The sequence below is a fragment of the Pelobates fuscus genome, chromosome 10 (genome assembly GCF_036172605.1).
Source record: "Pelobates fuscus isolate aPelFus1 chromosome 10, aPelFus1.pri, whole genome shotgun sequence".
NCBI classification, from domain to species: Eukaryota; Metazoa; Chordata; class Amphibia; order Anura; family Pelobatidae; genus Pelobates; species Pelobates fuscus.
The window spans coordinates 153,369,854-153,386,380 of record NC_086326.1 but is presented as its reverse complement, the minus strand read 5'-3'; the positions used below and the strand labels follow the sequence as shown (position 1 = coordinate 153,386,380).

Genomic DNA, 16,527 nt, shown 5'->3' with positions numbered 1-16,527 from the left:
AGCAAGGATCCCCCCTCCCTACATAAGGTAAGAAGGGAGGGGGGTTATTTACTAATCTGCCCCCACCTTCACAATCCCTCCAAACATACAGCACCCACACACACATACAGCACCCACACACACACAGCACCCTAACACAAACAGCGCGCGCACACGGCACCCTCACATACACAGCACACAAACAGCACCCTCACACACACAGCACACAAACAGCACCCACCCACACACACAGCACACATACAGCATCTTCACACACACACACACACAGCACACTAAGAGCACCCTCACAAACACACACACACACACAGCACCCTTACAAACACACAGCACACTAACAGCACCCTCACAAACACATACAGCACCCTCACACAAACAGCACACTCACACACAGCACACTAACAGCACCCTCACACAAACAGCACCCACACACATACAGCACCCACCCACACACACAGCACACATACAGCATCTTCACACACACACACACACACAGCACACTAAGAGCACCCTCACAAACACACACACACACACACACACAGCACCCTTACAAACACACAGCACACTAACAGCACCCTCACACAAACAGCACACTCACACACAGCACACTAACAGCACCCTCACAAATACACGACACAAACAGCACCCTCACACACACATATCACACAAACAGCACCCTCACACACAGCACACTACCAGCACCCTCACCCACATAGCACACTACAAACACCCTCTCACACACACATCAGTATATGTATGTGTGTGTATGTGTATATATATATATATATATATATATATATATACATGCGCCGTGTGTGTGCTTTAGGGTGCACACCCTAATGCAATTGGCTGCGCACGCCTATGGTAGGGGGGCTGTACCGCAGTGGGGGGGCTGTATCGCAGTGGGGGGGCTGTATCGCAGTGGGGGGGCTGTATCGCAGTGGGGGGGCTGTATCGCAGTGGGGGGGCTGTATCGCAGTAGGGGGGGCTGTATCGCAGTAGGGGGGGCTGTATCGCTGTAGGGGGGCTGTATCGCTGTAAAGGGGGGTTGTATCGCAGTGATCGCTGACCCTGGCTAAGGTGCAGGGATGTGAGGTCTCCCCCATGTTGGAGGATGAAGCTGGCCCTTATAGTTAGATGGATTTCCTGTAATTTCAGATTTACCAGCTGCAGCCCGAGTAATGGAGCTCACAGAGTCTTCTTTAACTTGGAAACCTGGAGCCAGAGACAGGGAAACCCAAAATATCCACAACCGGAAGCTATCTGCAACGTCATTTCCGCATACAACACAACTTCCGGGTAATGCGTTCCACTGGTTGCCAGGTTTCTTGGAGGAGCTCGGGTGATAGGACAGCCGTGTGTGAGCCTTGGATGATGAGAATGGGAATACCAACCCCCCGCAGGAGGGAGCGTGAAACGCATACCCAGGAAGTAATGGTGGAACGCAGAGCTGGAATTTTAAATTATTACCGGAAAAGGCGGGGCGCGGTGGAACGCATGTTTCATGTTGGACCGCATTACCGGAAGTCCTTGCAACCACGTTGGAACGCATTCCAGGAAGTCGAATGATAGTGAGTGTTTCCGGGGCCACAGTCAGTGCTGCAGGTCAGTGCTGGGTTATATTTATTATTATTATTATAATTATTATTATTATCACTTAATGTGTTTATAGGAAGCAGAATGAACCCAGCCTGGAAAATGGCTTTATTCCCCCTTCATTGCCCTCAATGCAACCATTCAGCTTCATTCATTCTGGGATAAAGCGGCGCTGTATGGGGGGTGCTGGCCCCGTGCGGGGGATTTGCAGTGAAGCGGCGCTGTATGGGGGGTGCTGGCCCCGTGCGGGGGATTCGCAGTGAAGCGGCGCTGTATGGGGGGAGCTGGCCCCGTACGGGGGATTCGCAGTGAAGCGGCGCTGTATGGGGGGAGCTGGCCCCGTACGGGGGATTTGCAGTGAAGCGGCGCTGTATGGGGGGTGCTGGCCCCATGCGGGGGATTCGCAGTGAAGCGGCGCTGTATGGGGGGAGCTGGCCCCATGCGGGGGATTCGCAGTGAAGCGGCGCTGTATGGGGGGGGCTGGCCCCGTGCGGGGGATTTGCAGTGAAGCGGCGCTGTATGGGGGGTGCTGGCCCCGTGCGGGGGATTCACAGTGAAGCGGCGCTGTATGGGGGGAGCTGGCCCCGTACGGGGGATTCGCAGTGAAGCTGCGCCGTATGGGGGTGCTGGCCCCGTACGGGGGATTCGCAGTGAAGCGGCGCTGTATGGGGGGTGCTGGCCCCGTACGGGGGATTCGCAGTGAAGCGGCGCCGTATGGGGGGTGCTGGCCCCGTGCGGGGGATTCGCAGTGAAGCGGCGCCGTATGGGGGGAGCTGGCCACGTGCGGGGGATTCGCAGTGAAGCGGCGCCGTATGGGGAGTGCTGGCCCCGTGCGGGGGATTCACAGTGAAGCGGCGCTGTATGGGGGGAGCTGGCCCCGTGCGGGGGATTCGCAGTGAAGCGGCGCTGTATGGGGGGTGCTGGCCCCGTGCGGGGGATTCGCAGTGAAGCGGCTCTGTATGGGGGGAGCTGGCCCCGTGCGGGGGATTCGCAGTGAAGCGGCGCTGTATGGGGGGTGCTGGCCCCGTGCGGGGGATTCGCAGTGAAGCGGCTCTGTATGGGGGGAGCTGGCCCCGTACGGGGGATTCACAGTAAAGCGGCGCTATATGGGGGGGCAGCTGGCCCCGTGCGGGGGATTCGCAGTAAAGCGGCGCTGTATGGGAGGAGCTGGCCCTGTACGGGGGATTCACAGTAAAGCGGCGCTGTATGGGGGGAGCTGGCCCCGTGCGGGGGATTCGCAGTGAAGCGGCGCTGTATGGGGGGTGCTGGCCCCGTGCGGGGGATTCGCAGTGAAGCGGCGCCGTATGGGGGGGTGCTGGCCCCATACGGGGGATTCGCAGTGAAGCGGCGCTGTATGGGAGGAGCTGGCCCTGTACGGGGGATTCACAGTAAAGCGGCGCTGTATGGGGGGTGCTGGCCCCGTGCGGGGGATTCACAGTGAAGCGGAGCCGTATGGGGGGTGCTGGCCCCATACGGGGGATTCACAGTAAAGCGGCGCTGTATGGGGGGTGCTGGCCCCGTGCGGGGGATTCACAGTGAAGCGGCGCCGTATGGGGGGTGCTGGCCCCATACGGGGGATTCACAGTAAAGCGGCGCTGTATGGGGGGAGCTGGCCCCGTGCAGGGGATTCACAGTAAAGCGGTTCTGTATGGGGGGAGCTGGCCCCGTGCGGGGGATTCACAGTAAAGCGGCGCTCTAAGAATTAAATACTGTAATGCAATTAAGGAAATGTCTGGTTAATTTGGATATATTTGTTGACTGTATTAAATCTTTGATTATTCATTTTTGCCCTCTTTATTTACAGGCCTACCGTATCGTCGGTCTCGGCACACCACAACCGACTTGCTCCCTTTATACTATTCTATGCTTATGCTGGAACCTTACTCCATATACAGCTATTTGCCCCTTACACAAGTTTGGCCTGTATTTGTGGGAGGGGCTTAAATTAATTCACTCCCTTATATAAGGAACACCCCTTACCTGACTCATAACGCTTGAGGTCAGCATCAGAATGACCCTCCCACCCATTCCTCATTTCAACAATTTCTCTTTTCTTTACATTTACTTTACTTTCTTACTCCTTGGTGGGCCCTCTTTATTTACAGGCCTACCGTATCGTCGGTCTCGGCACACCACAACCGACTTGCTCCCTTTATACTATCCTACGCTTATGCTGGAACCTTACTCCATATACGGCTATTTGCCCCTTACACAAGTATTAAGGCCGTTTGGCCTGTATTTGTGGGAGGAGCTTAAATTAATTCACTCCCCTATATAAGGAACACCCCTTACCTGACTCATAACGCTTGAGGTCAGCATCAGAATGACCCTCCCACCCATTCCTCATTTCAACACTTTCTCTTTTCTTTCCATTTACTTTACTTTCTTACTCCTTGGTGGGCCCTCTTTATTTACAGGCCTACCGTATCGTCGGTCTCGGCACACCACAACCGACTTGCTCCCTTTATACTATCCTACGCTTATGCTGGATCCTTACTCCATATACGGCTATTTGCCCCTTCCACAAATATATCAATCTTCCAGGTTTAATTATCTAGTCTTTCTACAATTTTATTTAACAACAAAATACACATACAGACTAACCTAGACAAACATTTGTTTGGACCGCAGTGCACCAGAAGAAAAAAAAAGAAAAAGATGAGGGGTTCGAGGCGGGGGTTACCCCCTTAATCTCCTAATTTGAAAAGGAATTTGTCGATTAAAAGTGAATGTAGAAATTCACTGTCCAGGGTCTGTTTTTTTTATCCATCTATCCCAATAGCTATATTGATGGCCCTTCTTTGGAGCCAATTTAATAATAGCCCATTTTGCAGTGTAAAATGCTTTGAGAATCTTGGGCCAGCTATCCACCCTGGAAGACTTCCAGTTTCTGGCTATTGACGTTTTAACAGCCATTAAGATGTGTAAAATAATTGGTCTAGATTCTCTATTAATCATCCCCATATCCAAATGCAGGAAAGCCATATTTGGACTCAATTTGAACTTCATTTCCAGTAAAGTTGATAAATATTGGTTTGTCATCTCCCAGAGAGGTCTAATTTTTGGCCAGTCCCACCAAATGTGTTTAACATCTGCAATTAGTTCGGTGCATCTCCAACAATTCAAGGAGGCTGTAGGATACATTTTTGCTATTTATTTTAGGCGTTCTGTACCATCTATTTAGTATCTTGTAATTAATTTTAGGTATATTTAAGCAGTGGCAAGTTGTATATAATGTGTTGAGGGAGTTATTCCATTCGTTCATAGTTATTTCTATTTTCAAATCATATTTCCATTTAGTTATTGCCGAGGGAATGGATTTAATCTGAGCCTTGTAAATTCGTTTTTGACATTTATTGGCTAAATGAGTATAGTCTGTTTGCTCGTATATATCTGAAAGAAACTTAATTGGTGGTTCAAGAGGGTGAAATCTCAAGTATGTTTTTTAACAGGATATTACCCTTATATAATTAAACCATTCGGGAGATGGAATGCCGTATTCAGTTTAAGGATGTTCAAAAGTTTAAATGTATTTCCTCTCAGGAGGTTAGATATCTTTTTCATACCCTTAAGGGTCCATATTTCCATATTTATGTCTATCATTAAGTTTGATAGTATATGTATCCGACCGTTTCATCAGACAAGGGGTTAAAATCCGTTTAGGCGATATGCCCCTTTCTGAGAGACAGGCACAGCTACTGCAGAACACCAAACTCCCGAACTGGATACAAAATAGCACCCCAAACTGGAACCTCACGAATAGCTGCTAGCAGACGAACAAGAAAAGCATACATCAGCTTACACTCCTGGCAATCAATCTCCAACAGCATACAGTGAATCCCCCCAAGAACGAGACAAGGCTTTGTGTTGAGGGTCAAGCAGTGGTCTCAGGTGCTGGCACACCCAGCCTGGTTTTTATTACGGTTGTGCACATACAGGACACACCCAGGGGGAGGCATAAAATAACCAATCAAGTAACAGTACAACCCACACATCCCCTCCCCTCAGATAAACAGTTAACATAATTATTACATACAATAAAAATACAGTTTCCACACATACTCTGTAAGTTTAAAACCATACATCACATTCACATAAAAATACATATCCACAATCAATCCATTCAGGGGAACAACATATTAAAAATTGGCGCGGGGCGGGGCCGCCGAGCGGCCGCAGGGGAGATCAGCTCCCGCACAACATGACCCAATAGACCCATTCATCGGCTAGTTTGAGATGGAAAATACTCACCACCTGAGGCCCTCGATACACATGGGCTACCGGAGCCGAGGAGAGGCTTGCCGCGAGGGTTTTAGTCCCTCGGAGGAGAGACCCCTGCTACCTGGCAGTGAGTGGGGTGGACGGCCGCCACTCCACTATCCTGCCCAACGGAGCCCGGACGGAACACCGGCAGGCTCGGTCCTGATCCCCCCCCCCCTCTGGACCGGGGGGGGGGTGATCCTGGTCCTAGCCACAAAGCCATACTTGGAAGCATTGCCCGATCACCGAGCAGGCCCAGGGCCCAACCGAAGATGGCGGAGATCGAGAGAGCGGGAACCAGATTGCAGTGTCCACTGCAGCATACACGCAACATGTGGCCTGGCACACGCGACACACCAAGCACCCTATACCTTGCAGAGGCATCCAGGACCAGAGACGCACCGGGAGCAAGGCGCTGGTAACCCGGCTTATACTGAAGCAGGCCTGCGACCCAGCAAAATGCCAAGAGACATTCACCTCGAGACGCAACGCAATGCCCCGACGACTCCAGGCATGAGAAACCAGCGCAACAGGCAGCCACATCGCCGCACAACACAGGAGCCCTGAGCCCACACACACTGGAAGGGGGCACCCAGCTAAGACGAGGCATCGGCTAAGGCAAGGCAAAGCACCCACGGACACTCATTTCCGCTGTATCTCAAGTGACTCAACGTTAAATATAGTCCACATTATTGCAGTGTATGGCTTAAAACGACACATAGCTTTTAACCTTGGCCTATCACTTATGCCTTGCTTTAATACACTACTGCGACTACATACACAAGCTGCCGGTATTTAGCATGTCTTGCAAAGTCACAAAAACTGTGCTTTCCTCTGACCAATATGCAAATGTTAACCTCTACTTGCTACCTAATTACCTGCACATGTTGCCGTGCTACTGTCTGTTTCTTCTCCCCTTCTTTAACTCATGTCTCCAAAGCATGTAATATACCTACGTCTTCGTATAACCACACAAGTCTAAATAACCCACACTGACCGCCTAATTTGTATTCCTGATATACCTGTTTGTCAGTTATTATACAAAAAGCGACTGCATCTAGCATCATATATAGATTGCCTGCACCTCTAAGCGATGTAAGTCCATCCTTAAACAAAGCCTGTATTCATAAATTAAAAAATACGCTCTCATCATTGCCACTGTAAAACCTATTGTATATGCAAATGTACGCTGTTGTGGCGTTTTTCATTGATACTGTACACACCTGCGCAACAAAAATAAAGAATTTAATAAAAAATTAATTGGCATGAATCAGACCAGGGGTTCAAAAGTTAGTAAAAGTATCTTTTGTTCCCCCTGGCTGGCAGTATTTTAATCTGGCTCAAACAGTAAAAGTAAAACATCCCCACAATGCATCGTGGCTTCCTCCCTTCTGCCCTGGAGATAATTGGAGAAGTAATCCAATTATCTCCCAGGTCAAAGACAAAACTCCATTACACATGTGGGGACCTAAATACAGGATTATGTTTTAAAATATATAAAGTTACTTTTTATACATTAAACACAGACATGTATGTATAGGATAGACAGCACTTGCGCAGTGAGGCATGCCCTCACAGTAAATCTTCTTACTAACCCAACTAGCTAGCCCCATTAGTGCTGAAATTTCTCTACACACTCATGTATATACTTGTTATACGTCTAAGTTACTTAGTTACTCATAATTTTTGGTCGCTCCACTTAGTCCAACATATTTTTATTTTTTTTATTTTCTTTGTATTCTTTTTTGTAGCATTTATTGCGCACCCTCTCATGCCATTTGAGGTTGTTTAACGGTGCAATTGCTAGACAGGTTAGCGCAGGCCTCTCACCAGTCTGAGCTACGCAAACAGTTTAAGTGCAACCAAGCAAAAGGTTTATACAGCACAGCTCAGAGCAAACAGGGTTTTCACTATCCTCACCGAGACACAATCTGCTACACTGTTGACGAGAGCTACTAAACTACTACTACGTGGTGAAGTGTAATCAAACGTAATATTTATAATGTACAGCGTAGAGCAAACGTGATATCTATATGCTCTATTGCACTATAACCTGCTGCAATGTTAACGAGAGCTACTAAACTACTATTCACTCCAAAGCGGAGTCTTAACTAATTTGATGGTCATGTTATGGTTATTTTACAAAAATGTGCCTATTAACTATTTGCTCCTACTGTTATGATTGGAAAACGCTCGAGGATTGCTGTTGGGGCACCATGAGCCTGTCTGTATTTATCACAATGCACAATAAAAATAAAGAATTAAAAAAAAAAACACAGACATGTAACATATCCCCAGATAGCTCAGGTCTGCGTGCACATTAGTAGGTGAATGGCACGCAGACCACACAAATACAGTTTAATTGCCATGGAGCCAAAGTCTTTCCCATAGTCTTTCATTATATGAATAGGCTCCATGGCATAGCTATCTGGGGGTATCACTGCTCACACAGGGCAAGTACCGAATGGCCCCACTGTGTTTAAAGGGCCAGAATGAGTGACATGCAATCTGTTAGGGCCGAATAAGTTTTGTAAAAGGGCCCAATCTCCCAAGGCCATAGTCCAAAGGCAGCAGGCGGGCAAGCAGTCCTCTCCAGGCCCAAGTGGCGAAGGGCACTTCGTCACACATCTTCCCTTTGGGGGGAAGACTAAACAGGTACCTGACCTTCTGCCGGTCAGTACCTAGGTTAGTCGGGCAGCCCACCCACAGTAAACAGTTCACAGAGTAACCCCCCCACAATAAATGGTACTGGCCTGTAGGTTCCAGGTTGTAGTGGGACAGTTCAGCCTCCTCGGTCTCCCTGGCGCAGCTAAGCAGACAGCTGGGGTTACTTGGGGGGCAGAGGCCAGCGGCGCTCTGCTCTGCTGCCAGCTCTTCCGCTGGGTTAGCCTGCGGTAAATCAGGCTCTGGACCAGGGAAAAAGGGAGGGCAGAGGCTAGCAACACTCTGCCCGGATGCCAGCTCTTCAGCTGGAAGGGGGTCAGTGGGTATCGTAGGCCCATCCACTGCCCCCAGGACCCGGTCGGGATGTAGCAGGGGAGGGGAAGGCTTGCTTACCTCCTCCTGGTATCCCTGCGGGGAAGGTTGGGGATCTGGACCGCCCGTCGAGCATCCCTGTAGGACTGGCACAGAGACTGCGGTCCCATCTGTGCCAGTGTGGTTAGGGTTGTTTTCCCCTCACCCGGTATCTCCTGCTGCGGTGGGAGGGGGAGGCCGGCTGCCCCCACTCCCCAGGACGCTGGTTGCTGTAAGGTGGAGGGATCCACCATCACCTCCTCCTGGAACTCAGGCTGCCGCTGGTAAGAGAGACCGGTTGTCTCCTCTACCTGTGAGATGCACTGCCGCTGGGGATCTGAGCCGGGTACCCAGCATCCCTGTAGGGCCGGTGGAGAGACCTCGGTCCCATCTCCACCTGCCATCTGTGTGTGTCTCCAGGACAAATCTATGAGGTCCACTACCTCAGGTACCTCTGGCTGGTTACTGAAGGGGTGAAAACCCCTTCAGTCACTTACCTGAGGCAGCGGCGATGTCCCTCGCCGCTGTCTCCTCCTCCGCGACGCTCCTCCTGTCCATTGCGTCGGACGGTGGGCGAGACTGATCCCGCCCACCGGCCGAGGAGACCTAATGCGCATGCGCGGCAATGCCGCGCATGCGCATTACGTCTCCCCATAGGAAAGCATTGAAAAATCATTTCAATGCTTTCCTATGTGGTTTTGAGCGACGCTGGAGGTCCTCACACAGCGTGAGGACGTCCAGCGACGCTCTAGCACAGATTCCCTGTGCTATGGACCAGGAAGTGACCTCTAGTGGCTGTCTAGTAGACAGCCACTAGAGGTGGAGTTAACCCTGCAAGGTAATTATTGCAGTTTTGAAAAACTGCAATAATTACACTTGCAGGGTTAAGAGTAGTGGGAGTTGGCACCCAGACCACTCCAATGAGCAGAAGTGGTCTGGGTGCCTGGAGTGTCCCTTTAATGTATTTAGGAGACAATTAATTCTGAAACTTTTCTAACTTGTAACATTTGATAAACAATTAAATATAGCAATAATGTATTGAGATTTTTCTTGTGAAAACATAATGCAATGACTGTGGCGAACCACTGTCCCTGAGTACCATACCCACTGCTCATTCGTGTGTTTTCCTCTGTGTATTGTACTTTTCCCCTTGTTCCCCTTGTATTTTGTGTAATCTGCACTGTTAACCGTTCGGGAGCACTCATGCAAAAGGAACCTGTTCGCCCCCGAACGCGGACTACCCCAGTACCCCATTAGAATTTTCACACCAATCAATCAGAACGTTCGCACCTGCAACATAAGTGTGAAACCGCAAGGGAAGTAATTAATGAGTGCTCCCCTGGGTGCCCGCCATTTAGTATAGGCAAACGCCACCCAGAGGGGGCATTCATATCCTGAAAGGAGAGGCTTCCCTTGCGAGGTCTTCGCACCGGGACTCCGCGAACAGGTCTCTGAGGTTGGTGGGGACACTGTTGGGGTACTGGTGGTTCGGATCGCCCTACCTGCTCCTAACGGAGCTATAATTGTCACATCCTGTTCTGTTCTGCGGAGATGTCTGGTCTTGGCTTCTGGTATCCAGTACTCTTTTTACAATTCTTGTTTAGTATGTCTGGTTTTCTTTATGCTGGGTTTTCTGGGTTGATTCCTTTATTCCGTTCCTGGAATTCCCAGTCTCAGTATGTAACTGTTTTCCTATTGGTGTCTCCCAAAGCGGGAGATGGTTATCTGTAACCCATCCTTCCCTCCGGCCTGGGACAAAGGAAAGTATATTGAAAGAGTGGAGACCCCCTGTGGGGATCTGTGCTTAAAAGGAAGCTGTACCAATAAAGGATTGTCAGTGTTGTATCCCTCCAAACTGTGTGTCATCCAGTTACTGGGTGGGAAATGCATGCCTGCTTGTTGTAAGGGTTCCTGATTGGCTTAAGGAAGGGAATTAGCGGAGGTAACCGGTCAGGTTACCAAAGATTCCGCTACAGTGATGAATTCCCACACAATCCCAATGTGGGAATTGTGCTCGGCTCGTTCTAACAAGTGCATGATAATCTGGATAGGGATCCTGTGTATCAGTGTCCATGGCACTCAATAGTTCTGCAGCTCGGATCTTATAGGTCTTCTCATTATTTCTGTGTATTTCGTTTATCTCCTACATTTAGCATAGAAGGGGTGGTAAATAATATGACATTTGTTATCCAGTTGTTTTTGTTCCTGTCACAGGAAGTTCAATGGCTCACTCTGTATGAGTCTGTCTTCATTAAGATCTCTACTCTTTGTACAAAATACACCATAGAGCTGACAATGGACCTGGCATGGAGTGAGAAGACTAAACGAGTGTTAAACATCACCTTGGAGATTGTCTACCTGCTGATCGGAGTGGTGAGTAGTAAAGGCAATGTGACAATGACACCACTTTGATCGCTATGAAGGTTAATTGACCTTATTATATTAGTTGTTGTAGACTCATTGGAAGCTTTGTTGGGGAGATGGTGGATGAGATTTGTCAGAGGGCGATGTTTGATTATATGCTTAATCCTTATTGTTAAAGGAGAATGTGTGTAGAGATTCCCAACAGAGAAAGATGGCAAAATGAAGGGATAGTTTAAATACAAATTTACGTAGGTCCATGGAGACGTATTTGTGTGGTCTGTTAATGTTCTGTCTTTGTGTAGGATTATATAGAGGTAAAGAAGCATATTGAGCATATTCCATACAGTAGAATCCCCTCCATGGCAGTATTCTGCCGGAGCCAGAAACCCAAACATGTATCTGCACCTCCCTCGCTGATCCATGAGAGAACCAATGAGCAGAAGATCCTGGAACTGACCAATCAGATCATTGAGCTGCTGACTGGAGAGGTGAGGCTGCTGGGAATGCAACATTATACAGTAAAACCAAGTGATGTGTCTGGATGGTCACTGTATCATTGTGTGTGTCAGGTTCCTATATGGGGTGACAATTTCTTCATGGAGCAGTGGGACAGTTTAGAAGGACAGACAGACCCAGTTATTGACAAGTTTACCTCGAATCACCTGCCTTTGACTTCAGTGGGTAAGAAATTATTAATTCACTGTCATGTGTTTTTTTTTTTCATGTCTACAGCAGAGGCCTTTGTCTTGTGCTTAAAGGAACTCCCCAGACCCCTAAAGTAACTTTAGCTTGCTGATACTAGATGAAAACGGTTAATATAATAGCAGCCCTGATTTTGCCCATTTGAGGTCTGATTTCTTGATAGTATTAAAGGCAGTCCGTCTATATTTTACCCGTCTGATTTGATCTTCTTGATGATGATTGAATAGGAGGGTTTATAATATATCCAATCTACATGCCAGTCTGTGCCTTGGATACCTTACCCTCATACTGAGGAATTGTTTCCATTAAGCTTTCCCTGGCTTTGGGAATCTTTCGATCTGTGACAGACGCCTATGGTTGGTCACACTTCTCCCCATAGAGGGGCTTGGTGCATGGGTGGGGATGTAGGATCATGCCTTTCCTCACATGGCTTTTCAGAGTATAGGCGAATTGGGACTAAGTGTTCTCCCTTCCTTTTAACATCTGAGAGTTCCGATTGGCCAATAGAGGGGGAAGGCGGGTTCTATCCCCATTCAAAAATGGACGCGCGAGAAAGACGTGTTAGAATGCTGAAATACTCGTCGAGGCTTAGTGCCGATGGGCTCACTGTATTGATTTTATTTTTTTCACTATTTAGTATGGGGAATTTATACATATATTGATACTAATGGAGATATCATGTTTTTTCCTTCTTGTGAGCTGTAGGGAAGATTTGATAGATTTAATAAGAGTACTGCCTCGAAGCAGTGGGTTGGGAAGAGTGTGTGTAGTATATAGGGGGGAGTTTTAGATACTTATCACCCTAATCCATACCCCCTCTCTCTACCCTTATAATATTACTGTACCAGATGGAATTACACTTGACTATTTGAGTTTCCTGTCCCAGTTTATTTTACTGGTTTAATTCAATGATCTATTTCTAGCCTGATAAATACTAATGGTGACTTGTGGTAACCCACAAAGAACGGATTGGAATGAGCTTTAATAATGAGTCTGGTTACAAGCTAGCTCCCCTCTTTGTATTAGGTTTACTGCAGGAGAATTGTATACTGATAGAGCGTGAAACCATTTTGTTTCCATGCAGACTGTGTCAGTGAGAGCCAGGGGAGGTGTGGCTACGGCTGCATAAACAGAAACAAAGTGATTTAACTCCTAAATGACAGTGAATTGAGCAGTGAGACTGCAGGGGCACAATCTATACACCCAAACTGCTTAATTTAGCTAAAGTTGTTTTGGTGACTATTGTGTCCCTTTAAGATGCTTATGTATTAACAAAATCTGGACCACGTCTAAGTGACTTTATCATTTTCCTTTTGTTACCATATTCCCACTCCTTTATGTAAAAGCTGGTTACATTCAGTGTGTTCCTATGGCAACACATAAAATGGAAGCAGCACAGCAAATGACCATTTATGAATAAAAAATAAGAATTAAGCCATATATAAATAATAATAGAGTTCAATTAAAGCACTCTAAAATCTCTTAAGAAAAGAAGGGGGAAATAAAAGTTCAGCCCCCAAAATTCCGATACATGTACTGTAAACATTTCTCTGTCACGCGACCCTAAATCGTTTCCCATGCATTTTGTCCTCCGCCTAAACCCTGCCCCCAAATCACCATCTGTAGGAGTGATCGGACAGGCTATTTGTTATGCATAGCCAAACACTTTGTAACATGGTTAACAGGCAATGTTTTGATTCACCTATTCACAGCTCAGTATATAAAATTTCTATCTTCTCTAGCGTTTTACAATCTGTTGTGGTTACACTATTTTTTTAATATTCTTTTTTAACAGATTTTTCTGAATCCAAAAATTCATCTGCACTTATTAAGGATGAATTATCCACAAGTGAAGTAACTCTCCCAGACATTTCTACACCCACAGAACATCCACAGACAGAATATCCATCTACTCAAGTTAAAGAGGAATCGACATCTGGCAAAGAAAGAAATCTCACAGACATTTCTACACCCACAGAACATCCACAGACAGAACATCTATCTACTCATATTAAAGAAGAATTGGCCTCAAGTGACAAAGATATCACAGACATTTCTACTCCCACTGAACATGCACAGACAGAACACACATTTATCCACATTAAAGAGGAATCGGTCTCAAGTGAAGAAGAAAATCACATGGACACAGACATGTATACAGACACAGAACATACCCAGATAGACTATACATCTATTCATATTAAGGAGGAATCGGCCTTGGATGAAGAAGATCTGACAGACACCGACACTTTTACACCAACAGAACATCCACAGACAGAATATACTTCAATTCATATTAAGGAGGAATCCGTCTCATGTGAAGAAGGCAATCTCACAGACACAGACATCAATGTGATATATAACTGTCCTAAGTGCCAAATAACATTTAAAAGCCAAACAGAATTAATTCAGCATAGGACAGACCACAAACAAGAAATCAGTGGCTGCAACGAACATAAAAAAGAGAAAGTGTACACATCAGAAAGTTCTGAAACAGATAAATGTTTCAGCCAATCCTCAAGTCGTGATCCATCTCATAAAGTTCACACGGGGGAAAAACCAATGATATGTACTTGTGGGAAATGTATTTGCCCAAATGCAAAGCATCAAAAATTGCAACCAAAAGAAAAACCATATGGTTGCTCTGAATGTGGGAAGTTTTTTAGTCGTAAGTCAGATCTTGTTGTACACCAGAGAATTCATACTGGAAAGATGCCTTATTTGTGTCTGGAATGTGGAAAATGTTTTAACCGCAAGTCTGTTCTTGTTCGTCATCAAAGAGTCCACACAGGGGAGAAACCGTATTCCTGCTCTCAATGTGGAAAATATTTTACTCATAAGTCAGGTCTTGTTAAACATCAGCGGATTCACACAGGAGAGAAACCCTATTCCTGTCCTTATTGTGGCAAGTGTTTTACCCAGAACTCTCACTTTATTACACACAAGAGAATCCACACTGGAGAAAAACTGTATTCTTGTTCTGAATGCGGGGAGCGTTTTAGACGCCGGACCCAGCTAAGTAAACATGTGAGAATTCACAACAAAATATAGCATTTCACGAATACTTAGAAAAACTAACTCCCATTCACAGTTAGATATCCAGCTAAATAATAACATATTCTGGACATCCGTCATGATTGCCTTTTATTTCTGGAGCTGTGGGGTTAAGACTTTTATCCAAGCTTCTATTAAAGTGCACCTCTCTCTTTATAGATAAAACGACCCCAACATTATGTTGGCATTACTATGAAATTTCAGTGCAGTCAAAGAGTAAATGTTAGAAAAATACGGACTTCAGCTAATGTACAACTATGGTAAAAGAAAACATGGGGAAAAAAATCTGAATATTGATGATTTTCCAGGTGCTTTGCCTTTTCCTGTTAGCTACCGTGATTGATGGCTGATGGATAAAAGACATTGTCTTAGACATTGCCGAATGGATTCTTATGCAATCTGCATACCTAATTAAATAAAGATGGCAGTGCCAATGGAGAAGGGTTCATTTAGGAGGCTCCCCCGTCCATTTTACCGCCTGGCACCATTCTGTGGACGTGTTACCTGGGGAAGTCTTTGTAAAAATGGCAAGAGCTCCACTAATGACAGGTTCACTTAAAGAGCAGGGAAAGCAACAGGTTGGTGGATCTAGGAAAGGTAAGTACTAAAGTCTTTACCGTGGTTGGCTGAGTGGTCTAAAACTGATATTCTGCTAGGGTATCATGTAGTACCAGAACAATGTAATAAATACTTTCACTTTACCAGGGCTGTGCAAATTCAATAAAGAGGCAATCGTAAAATTAAAGTTTGTTTTATAAAAAAATAGTATGTGTATTGTTTCATTATTTTATGTTATATTAGAATGGGAGTTGAAATTCTGGGCTAGGTCTGAGTTTTCTACACACTCACTCTCGATCACATAATATTTGGAGGCTTATAAAAGTTAAAATATATATTTTTCTAGATCTATTGCAGTTTGAGCAATATCTAACATTTAATTTGAAGCAAAGGTTATTGACTGTACACAATGAAATATAACACTATTGAGTAGGGATCGACCGATATTGATTTTTTTAGAGCCCATACCGATAATCTGTGAACTTTCAGCCCGATTGCCGATAACTTGCCGATATTCTGTACATTTACCTTTTTGAAAAAATAAACTATTTCTAAAGGTAAATGCACAAAATATACATGCCACATGTAGTGGATGCAGTGTGTTTAGACAGGGGAGCTGTGTGTGTTTGTGTAGTGGATGCCGTTTGTATTTGTGTAGTGTATATAATGAATGCAGGGTGTGTTTGTGTAGTGTGTGTATATAATGGATGCAGGGTGTGTTTGTGTAGTGTGTATTTAATGAATGCAGGGTGTGTTTGTGTAGTGTGTATATATAGTGAATGCAGAATGTATGTTTGTGTATTGTGTGTATAGTGACCGGCGGGCTTGAAATGGGCCCGGCGGTCCTATGAAGTATTATCGGCAATATCGGTATATATGGGCCGATACCGATATTGCCGAAAATACCGAATATCGGCCGATAATATCGGTAAAACCGATAATCGGTCGATCCCTACTATTGAGTTAATACTTTGGTAGAAA

At 46.2% G+C, this 16,527-nt stretch overlaps 3 protein-coding genes across 6 annotated transcripts in view; 1 reads left to right on the top strand and 2 right to left on the bottom strand.

Annotated features, from left to right (window-relative positions):
• The window catches only part of LOC134575221 (oocyte zinc finger protein XlCOF8.4-like), a 73,289-nt gene extending 72,040 nt beyond the window's left edge, over positions 1-1,249 (bottom strand). Inside the window, exon 1 of the mRNA XM_063434475.1 lies at positions 1,162-1,249. The gene's annotated coding sequence lies outside the window, so the exon portion shown is untranslated. The remainder of the gene's footprint in view (positions 1-1,161) is intronic.
• Positions 1-16,527, bottom strand: part of LOC134575162 (zinc finger protein 250-like) — a 752,315-nt gene that overhangs the window by 298,306 nt on the left and 437,482 nt on the right. The window lies entirely within an intron of this gene.
• LOC134575233 (oocyte zinc finger protein XlCOF8.4-like) lies at positions 1,548-15,745 on the top strand. Of its 3 annotated transcripts, XM_063434489.1 has the most exons (5): positions 1,548-1,602; positions 11,083-11,241; positions 11,535-11,720; positions 11,802-11,913; positions 13,730-15,745. In XM_063434489.1, the coding sequence occupies exons 2-5, from the start codon at positions 11,164-11,166 to the stop codon at positions 14,983-14,985; spliced, it is 1,632 nt and encodes a 543-aa protein (XP_063290559.1). In that variant the 5' UTR covers positions 1,548-1,602; positions 11,083-11,163; the 3' UTR covers positions 14,986-15,745. The 3 variants fall into 3 exon arrangements, with proteins under 3 accessions (XP_063290559.1, XP_063290560.1, XP_063290558.1); XM_063434490.1 differs by lacking the exon at positions 1,548-1,602 and having other exon boundaries at positions 10,906-11,241; XM_063434488.1 differs by lacking the exon at positions 1,548-1,602 and having other exon boundaries at positions 11,030-11,241; positions 13,820-15,745.

Bases quoted from the DNA above. Each gene is read 5' to 3' on its own strand.
- LOC134575233 (XM_063434490.1), top strand. From the start codon at position 11,044: ATGACATTTGTTATCCAGTTGTTTTTGTTCCTGTCACAGGAAGTTCAA. The intron at 11,242-11,534 runs GTGAGTAGTAAA...GTCTTTGTGTAG, and splicing joins TCTACCTGCTGATCGGAGTG to GATTATATAGAGGTAAAGAA. The intron at 11,914-13,729 runs GTAAGAAATTAT...CTTTTTTAACAG, and splicing joins CCTGCCTTTGACTTCAGTGG to ATTTTTCTGAATCCAAAAAT.